The sequence below is a fragment of the Myodes glareolus genome, chromosome 11, assembly GCF_982192425.1.
Source record: "Myodes glareolus chromosome 11, mMyoGla1.1, whole genome shotgun sequence".
Lineage (NCBI taxonomy): Eukaryota > Metazoa > Chordata > Mammalia > Rodentia > Cricetidae > Myodes > Myodes glareolus.
Genome location: NC_142036.1, coordinates 10,344,484 through 10,353,998, shown reverse-complemented (window position 1 = coordinate 10,353,998; position 9,515 = coordinate 10,344,484). Strand labels below are relative to the sequence as shown.

General features: G+C 37.8%; 1 gene segment (V, D, J or C); it reads right to left on the bottom strand.

Moving 5' to 3' along the window:
- Positions 1 to 8,115: 8,115 nt before the first annotated feature.
- LOC148120373 (immunoglobulin heavy variable 3-21-like) lies at positions 8,116 to 8,745 on the bottom strand. The segment is given in 2 exon segments: positions 8,116 to 8,498; positions 8,603 to 8,745. Coding segments are annotated over 2 exon segments (429 nt in total).
- Between the last annotated feature and the right edge of the window lie 770 nt (positions 8,746 to 9,515).

Here is a 9,515-nt window from a genome sequence, read left to right as displayed (position 1 = left end):
TTCTATGAGAGTATATTACCTAAATGGGACACATACATTCTTTTCCATAGCTGCTATAAGTTTGATAATTCATATTATATCTTTTCAGAAATCATTTGAAAACAGAGTCAATAATGTGAAATTTTAGAAATATTACTGTCTTTACAAACTGATAATGAGAAGTTAGCCAAAAAGATTCATACCATTGAAAATGGCAACCTTAATTTGACTGGAAAAATTCAATTCATGCTAATGGATTATGAAACTTTATAGAGAGATTATCTAAAAGAATCCTTAGTTTTGAGATTGACAATCAAACTCTGTAAAAAAGTTATGGCAAGCTAGCACAATGAACATCACTTCTGGAAGGATATTTCCATGTCATCCAAATTATCTCTAAGGAAAAGAAGATATCATTAATGGAAAAATTAAAAAAAATCTTGTCATGTGTACAAGATGAGAACAAGGAATTAATTGATTTGAGGAAATCATTAGAAATATTTAAAGATCAAGAGCTACAGACTTTACAAAAGACAGGAATCTGAACCAACTTAGGAATTTGTTGAAAGTGATAAGCAAGGAGAAGTACAGGCAAAAGATGACTGTAAAGATTTAGTATTGCCAGTCCCTTTAAAGTCAGTTGTAGATACTTCTCCTGTTAACACCTCTGAAAAGTCATCAAATATCACATACCCAAAGGACATGCAGAATGTAAATGGGAACTTATATATTAAAATGATCTAAAAGATATTGAGCCAGAAGTAGAATCGTGTGGCATACATAAATCATATGTGAGTGAGTTGGTAAAGACATGGGCTTAAAAAAATAAGATCACTCAGTATGATTGGCTTTAACTAGTCTCATTTTCACTATACCATGGCCTACAACTTCAGGAGAAGTGTTATTTGAGAGGGGAAGATAAGGTCATTGAACATCATAGAGTCAGAAGTTTTGAGACCTCATAAGATCAAATTCTTGGTGATGGCCATAATTCTGGTCCAGATAGCCAAAGTGCAAAAAATGCATACATATTGTTCCTATGCCATACAACAATCTTGACTGCTTGGGACAAGATTCAAGAATGAAGACAAAGAATTGAATCATATATTAATTGATGTAGATGGGCCTTCTGTCCATGTGTTATTTTCATTGGTTAATAAAGAGACTGTCTTGGCCCTTTGATAGTACAGAAAATTAGGTAGGCAGAGTAAACAGAACAGAATGCTGGGAAGAGGGTAATGAGGCAGACGCCATGGAGCCAGCCACCAGGTCAGACATGCTGAATCTTTTCCAGTAGCCACCACATCATGGTGCTACACAAATTATTAGAAATGGGTTAATCAAGATGTGAAAGTTAGTCAGTAACTAACTCTCTAGAGATAATGGGCCAGGCAGTGTTTAAATGAGTACAATTTGTGTGTTATTATTTTTGGGGCTAAGCTAGCTTTGTGGGAGCTGGGCAGGATGAAAGCAGGCCTACCCGCAGCTCCTCACTACAATTAATGTTGTACAAGGCCTAAGAGAAAACTTTAGTGACTTTTTGTAAAGATTAATGAAGGCTGTACAAATAGGGGTAGCAGATCCAGAAGCTAGATTGGTACACATTGAGTTGCTGGCTTTGAAAAATGATAATTTATAATGCAAAAAAAGATGCTTGGATCCTTGAAGTTAAAATCAGCACCAATGTACAAATGGATCCTACACATAGGCAAGGTTGAATCCTTTGACCTTAACTCTGAGGCTTAGGTAGAAGGAGCGATTTCCAAAATTATGACGACATATCAAAATCCCAAATGTTTTAACTGTGGTAGAACAGGCCATCTGAGAAGGGATTGTAAACCTACATGCCTATAATCAATGGTTTGTGTAGGAATCACCCAAATAGTAGGCCCCAAACTTCTGTGTTATGTAAACAATATGGAAAAGGCTCAAATGGACCAATGAATGTAGAGCAAAAACAAAAACAAGGCAACTTGTTATCATTGAAAAACTCTTTGAGGGGTTTCTTGCAGGCTCCCAGGTCAAATGTGGTCCAGTCATTCCCAGTCACTGTGGAGAAGAGGACTCCCATGTAAATCAGAAAATTCATTTCCTGTTATTAGAAGAATGTACTTTTCTAAATTATAGAATAATCATTGAGTAAAAATCAAAAATGTTAACAGGAAATTGAAAAAGTATATTTTGGCAGACTTTTATAAATGGTCACAGACAAAAGCTAAGAATACAAATAAATAACTTTGTATTTGAAGCAATATTAGATACAGGTGCAGATGTGACTATAATTACTACAGAATCTTGGTATCTAAATTAGCCTCTATAGAAGGCAGAGTTCAATTCTTAAGAACTGAAAACCTTTCTCAGATAAATTCAACATGAGTTAGGCTGATTGCACAGGGCCAGGAGGACAGAGAGAAAGGCTTTGGCCATATGTGACTAATATAGTACAGATGCTAAGGCCTTTTGACCTTTTATAACAATGGAATACCCAGTTAAGCAATTATGTAATCTCAGAACAGACCACAAACCAACTTACAGTTTTGGAAAGACATTATAAGTTACTATAAAAAACAGACACCGAACATTCATGCTTTCCAAACAAACAGAACAACTGGCATACTCTCATAGAAACCAATGGCTCTAACTTTAAAATGGTTAATGAAGAAAGCTCTATATGGCTTTTAAAAATAGAGAACATACAGGCTTTAAGATATCTGGTATAAGAAAAATAAGATTTTCAGCATATCGAGGAATCAACTAGCCCTTGGAATTCTCTTGTATGTGTTGTTAAAAAGAAATTTGGAAAATGAAGAATGATAACAGATCTAAGATGTCTTAATAAAATGTTATTCTGCCAATGGCCTCTCTTCAATCTGGAATTCCTTTGCCTTCCCTGTTGCCTAAAGGATGGCCTCTTATAGTCATTGATTTAAAAGTTTGTTTTTTCACTATATCTTTACAAGAAAAAACAGAGAAATTTTTGCCTTAGCTGTGCCTTCTCTTAATCAATCTCAGGCTGCTAAAAGATATCAGTGGTAGATTCTCCTACAGGAGAATACTGGTATACCGGTATACCAGTCACAGGAGAAGACCCAACAGTCTCATCAATAGACAGCACTCCTTTTTGAACTTAGGTTAGTAATTTCTGTGAGAGATCTATGAGATCCCACAGCCCAGGAAAGAATATAACAGAACTGGAAGATAAATTTTCATGCAGGATGTCAGCATTTTCTTTTTAAGTTAGTAGGTGAAATTTGACTACCCAAGTTCTTTCAAGATGAAATAACTGTCACAATATTATTGATGCGTGAGTCTAGAAAAGAGCATGTGGTCTTTGGTGTTACTGTAATGACATCTATGACTGTTATTATCTTCCTTTTTATTGAACCACCGTCTTCCTGTTAGTCTGTGTATGCACTAGGACAGTGCCCAGGATTCTCTTGTACTATTGATATTCCTAATTTCACTGAAACTCATAAAATTCCTGATTTTCTCCCATGTTAAAAATCCTACGATATATTCTCATTTCTCTTAGTTTTTCTTGTTATGAAAGGACCAAAACCACGCTGCTCCATCTTCCATGTGGGATATCAATGAAACTGACTGGCCCTTCAGCATCCAATACAATCTCTCTAATATAACCAATTCATACTTTATACACTGATATAGCTCACACTACTCAGGACATTTGTGTGACAATATGATGGGAGGAGGTATGTTACGGGCCAACTGCAAGGACTCAGAGTGAACAGTCTGAGATCACCTACATAGTCCTGCATTCTTTCAGAGTGATGCCCTTACCATGATGCCAGAAGCAAAAATCTGTATTTTGGCTATAGACATCTTAAGTTCACAAGTTAAGTAAGCTATTCAGAAGGCTCTGTAGGACAAGCTCCAGGAGTAGGAAATAACCCTTTCTCTTCTTATCTCCCTATGAGAGATAAGAAGGCCCCAGGTTTCAGAATTAACATTCTATTTGTTAATTAACAGTCACCAACCCTCAGTATATCTGTAAACTTTTTATGTTGGCAAGAGATGCCTCCAGACCTGACATTCCGGCTTCCTATCCTCCCCGTGCCTGTTTGCTATATAAATGCCCCTGAGAAAAAATAAAGTTGGCAGCTTGATCAGAAATACAGACTTGCTGTCCATTTCTTGTGTCTCTTGCCACTCCATGCCTTTCTCTTCCAGGTTACCAGGGACTCAGATTCATTTCCTACTGGTTGGGACATCATCATACATCCCGAATTCACTACTTGACAGTTTGATAGGGTCAAGTCTAAACAAAGTCCTCTCTAGTGAATTTTGGTTTTGATTCTGCTACTCATGGTTTCAGCATAAAAACCAAACTTCAGATTGTTATTGGTGGTATAGGGAACAGAATAGCCAGGTACTAGAGTCCAGGAAAAGCATTGGAGGACAGGGAAGGAATTCACTACTGACATCAGGATATGAGAAAGAATTTATTGAATATACTACACTTTGCTTCAACCAATCATTCACTACTAGTCCTGGGAAGCAGTCGTGGAGTATTGTATCAAGACTCACATTGATGGCTTTTTTTTTAACCAAACCACTATATGCTCATGTCGTAATATTTACAAAATTCAATTATGGGATAAATTGTTTCTTCATTGTGTGTGTGTGTGGAGATGAAGATGTGTCTCAGGAAAGGTGGAATATAGTCTAAGTTTCAAGTATCACTTTTGTGAGAAGCTTCTGTAAAGCAAAGGACACTGTCATTAAGGCAAAATGGCATCTTACTTAATGGGAAACGATCTTCACCAATCCCACATCAGACAAATGTCTGATGTCCAAAATATATAAAGAACTCAAGAAACTAGACATTAATATTCTAATTAACCCAATTAAAAAATGAGGTCATAGTTCTTAGAGAAGAACCTACTACAGTTGTTTTGCTAATTGGTCATATTGGTAAATATATTTTAAATGTGTACATTTGAACACATAGTTAGTGCTGATATTAGCCTTTGTTGGATAAGCCTCTTTTGCAGTGGAATAACGCTTAATCCTGAGACACATAACTTTTCAAATTCCAGTGAATGTGTTCTGGTCTATTGGTCATCAATATCAACTCCTCCATGGCAAAAGAATACCTCAGAGAGGGTGGAGAATATGTAAGACCCAGAGAATGAGGAGGAGTGCTGTGCTGTAGAACTCCATGACACAAGTGAACAGACCAACAGCAGATCCTTCCTTTCATCACAATTGAGTTGAAAAATGTTATCTCTTTGCTTTGAATACCCACTTGGTCAGTGAGATCAATCTGAAGGTTGCAAGTATGTGATGGAGGATAGCCCACAAGACACATCCCTTTACCTGAATACTAGAGGTGCCACAAGTTGGTACATCTGATATTCAGACCAAGGATTTATGACGCAAATATCACTGCAGAGGCCACAAAATTCAGTGCAAGTGAATGAGTGTAAGTAAGTACTCTGTGGAGGAATCCATGGATCTAGAAATGCATCAACAAGATGAAATTACAATCTTGTAACCTTTTAAAATGTGTTTAAATACATTGGTAGGGTAGGGTATTTTATTTTTGCCAAAACCAAATTGATTACAGACCAGGAATCTGACAAAACCAGAATAGACCCTAATATATAGAAAGTACATTGTGATTTGACAGAATTTCCAGAAAGGGACTTGAGGCTCAAGGACACCTTAAGCAGTGTGTTAGCCACGAACCTCCTGTAGGCTCCTGAACCTCAGCTGCTGTCTCTAGTTGCATTTTTCTATGGTCTGAGTACCAGAGCATAGCCAGGGTCAATAATGAAATTGATGTTCATGCCTTATGTGAGGATTGTGTAGAGACTGGAGGAAATCAAGGTTAATGGTTTATAGGTCCTACCAGGGTATTCCAGCATGATCTTTTGACTCTTGCCAAAATCCTAAATTCTGCTCTAACTGGAGAATTAAATGAAGCTCTGTTGTGAATCAAAGGACCCCCTTCACTCCCAATGATCCTTGAGTCTCTTCAAGATTCATTCTAGTGCCTGCAGTCCAGCCAGGATTGCCCTATGTGATGGTATCTGTCTTGTTTAGATGAGATTGGAAATTACATAGAAAACTAAACATTATAGTGGAAAACAGGACTTTGAAAATATTCAGATGCATTATAGATTAGTACATACTAAATTCTAGAAGAGTGCAATGAGAAACATGACTTTGATGCACAGAGCAAGCCAAGGAACAGAGAAGCCAACTTATCTAAGTGGCAGGGATTTTCCATATAGACCAAGCTATGAGAGGTTTTCTTGATCTATCTCTCTATTGAATGTATTAAGACTATATTTCACCGTGCCCTACTTTAAAATGCACTGTTGTCGATAATTAAAGAATTTATTACCTTGAAAATCTTTTAATACTATATTTTCTGATAATTATTTAAATTCTCTCTTCTTCTGCAGATCCTACCCATTTCACCATTTCCAGATTTCCATAATGGTCAGTTTTAAGGGTTATTTATGAGGGTTTGGACTCAAGTCATTCACTTTCATATAGACAGTTAATGGCTGGTTTAAAAATCCATAATTGGCAATACATTTTCTCTTTTAAAAATTATTTTACAATACATGTGTTTGCTTTTACATATTACAATTCTTTTTTCAATGTATAATGAGAGTATCCAGGGCCCCAAAGTTGGCTCAATGGTAAGATGCTTGCCGTCCAGTATTAGTGTCTTAGCTTGATTCACAAAACTTAGCTTAGAAGTTGGAAGTGATGGCTTATTCTATATTCACAGCACTGGATGGTGTGGTGACAGGAGGTTCTCTAAATCTTGCCATCCAACCCAAGAATCTATCTGCACATATGTGCTCCAGGTGCACTGTGAGATAATGTCTCAAAAATAAGATAGAAATGAACCAATAAACAAATTCAATCTCAAATCTAGCCTTCAGACACATGTGCAAACCATACACAATGCACACATAGTCTAGACAGTTAGGTTTTCAAGCCATCCAAACATTGTCCTTACCCTGCATGGGGTTCATGGTTTATAGATATTTAGAACTGTGTCATGGAAGTTCCAGACCTTGGATGAACTGCTTGCTATGGAGGTCAAGAGATGAACTCCTCTAGACTTGTTCCTTCTCCACAATTTTACAACTGCACTTCCTATTCTGGGGACATACATTCCTTTTCCAGCCATGAGAGTGGCTAATTTAAGTCTCTGAAGGTGAGAAATGTTATTTGTCTAATTGCTTAATTCATATTATTAAGAGAGTTTGGTTCTTAAATTTAAGACATTTCACATGATCATAAAGCTCTCTACCACAAAGCTACAAGCCTGGCTGAATCTTTTAAAACATCACATTATTGTACAGAATTATGTTTTGAAGAGAGCATTTATGTACTACTAACATATACACCAGGAACCACAAATTCTTCTTCCTGATACCCAGAATTTATAACTGATTTTCTAAAGGATCAATCTACTGAAAATGGATCTCGAGAATGTTGGGGTGGGGAGGATAAATCAAACTAAAGAAAGAAAACAGAAGGAAGAGGACAAGGAGCAGTAGAGGAAAACTCACCCTCAGTTGATTACACCTATTCTGATTCTGGACTCCAGGACCTTTTCAAGACTACCCTGTAGTTGAACCACAGCCTGTTGTTGTATCTCACTACTCATGTTCAACTCACACACTTGAATAGAAATGTATAAATGAGAGCAGATTGCACATATGAGTTACAGTGTGTGTCACAGACTATAAAGTGAAGACAGGATCTGTTGAGCATCATTTGTCAGCAAACACACACACACACACACGGAGAGGAGAGGAGAGAGAGAAAGAGAGGAGAGAGAGAGAGAGAGAGAGAGAGAGAGAGAGAGAGAGAGAGAGAGAGAGAGAGAGCAAGAAAGAAGAGTAAGAGAGAGAGAGTGTGAGACACTGAGATAGGTAGACACAAAGAGTTAAAGGGAAACAAGGAGAAACATTGTAATAAATAAACACACAGAACACAACAGGAAAAAGAAATTGGAATAAACATTTGGATCCCTGTAGAGAAAATCCCTAAGTGTGATATGGAGAGGCAGTGCAGACACAGAAAAGTCTGGTCCTCCATGCTTCTCTGAGCAGGCTCTTTTGTGACCTCTTTCTGTAAGTGATATCAGCGCCCTCTGCTGGTCCAGTGTTCACCACAGGGTTGTTTACGTCTGAACTCACAGTAAGATTCAATCACTGTGTCTCTTGCACAGTAATACATGGCTGTGTCCTCAGACTTCAGACTGCTCATTTCCAGGTACAGAGTGTTCTTGGCATTGTCTCTGGAGATTGTAAACCGGCCCTTCACAGCGTTTGCATAGTTGATGTAGCTACTATCACTACTAATGACTGCTAGCCACTCCAGCCCTTTCCCTGGGGCCTGGCGGGCCCAGCCCATTGCATAACTACTGAAGGTGAATCCAGAGGCTGCACAGGAGAGTTTCAGGGACTTTCCAGGCTGCACTAAGCCTCCCCCAGACTCCAGCAACTGCACCTCACATTGGACACCTGTAAACACAAAGAATTCTGGTTAGAAAACTGACACAAAAGACTTTTTTTTATTCTCTTTCTCATGTCCAAACAACGCAGAGTATCTCATCTTTATGAATTACCTTTTAAAATAAGGACAAAGAAAATCAGTTTAAGCCCTAAGTCCATGGTGAATGGCCTGTATTCAGTGCTGAAACCTGACTGGGAGGACTTGGGAATCCAGGGTTGGTCTCCTCTGCCAGAGCTGCAAGGTCAGGACATGCCTAGTTTTTATGGGCACAAAGAAGACTTATTTGCATATCTTGCTGCTATAACATGCTCTGTAGTTGGATCTGGGCAAAAGTCAGTACCCAGCGCAGATATAAGTCATCATACACACTGGTGACAGTTATCGAAACTGAAGTATTACCATAGTTCCATGTACACATTCTCCTTCTTAGAGATTCCCCACACTTTATTTAGTTCCTTTATCACCATAAGCATAGAAAATGTTGTGTTTCCACACTGTCATGTCTCTTTAGGATCAATGTGAAATTGAAAAGCTCCACACTGCTGGGTTTCTACATATTATCTCTGTCTATCCCTTTGTCTCTGCTGGACATGGCTACTTTCTGAGATGGAATTTAGGTAGGGTGACACTTACCTCTAAGTAAAACTCCTTCTCTGTGACAGGAACACTTGAGACTTCTTTGATATTTCCTCAGTTCTGAGAAATGCTGTCCTATGACACCAAAAAGTTTGCAAATGAGACATTCCTTGTCGTTGTCTGCCTTCTTATCAATAATTGCTATGGAGATATATTTATATTTTCAGCACATAATTCTTTGCATCCTGAAATTTTCCCTAATATCTCTTTCTATTCCCCATTGTGCCTTTTTCCCCCAACTTGATACCAGGCAACACATGGCTGTCTTCAATGTGTCTTAGGTCAGTTTTTGTTTCTGCATATTTATATAGTCAGCATAATGGGAGCACTTAATAAATTTTATAACAAAACACAGAGCTTGACATCAGTCTGGTATTGTCAGAAGATTG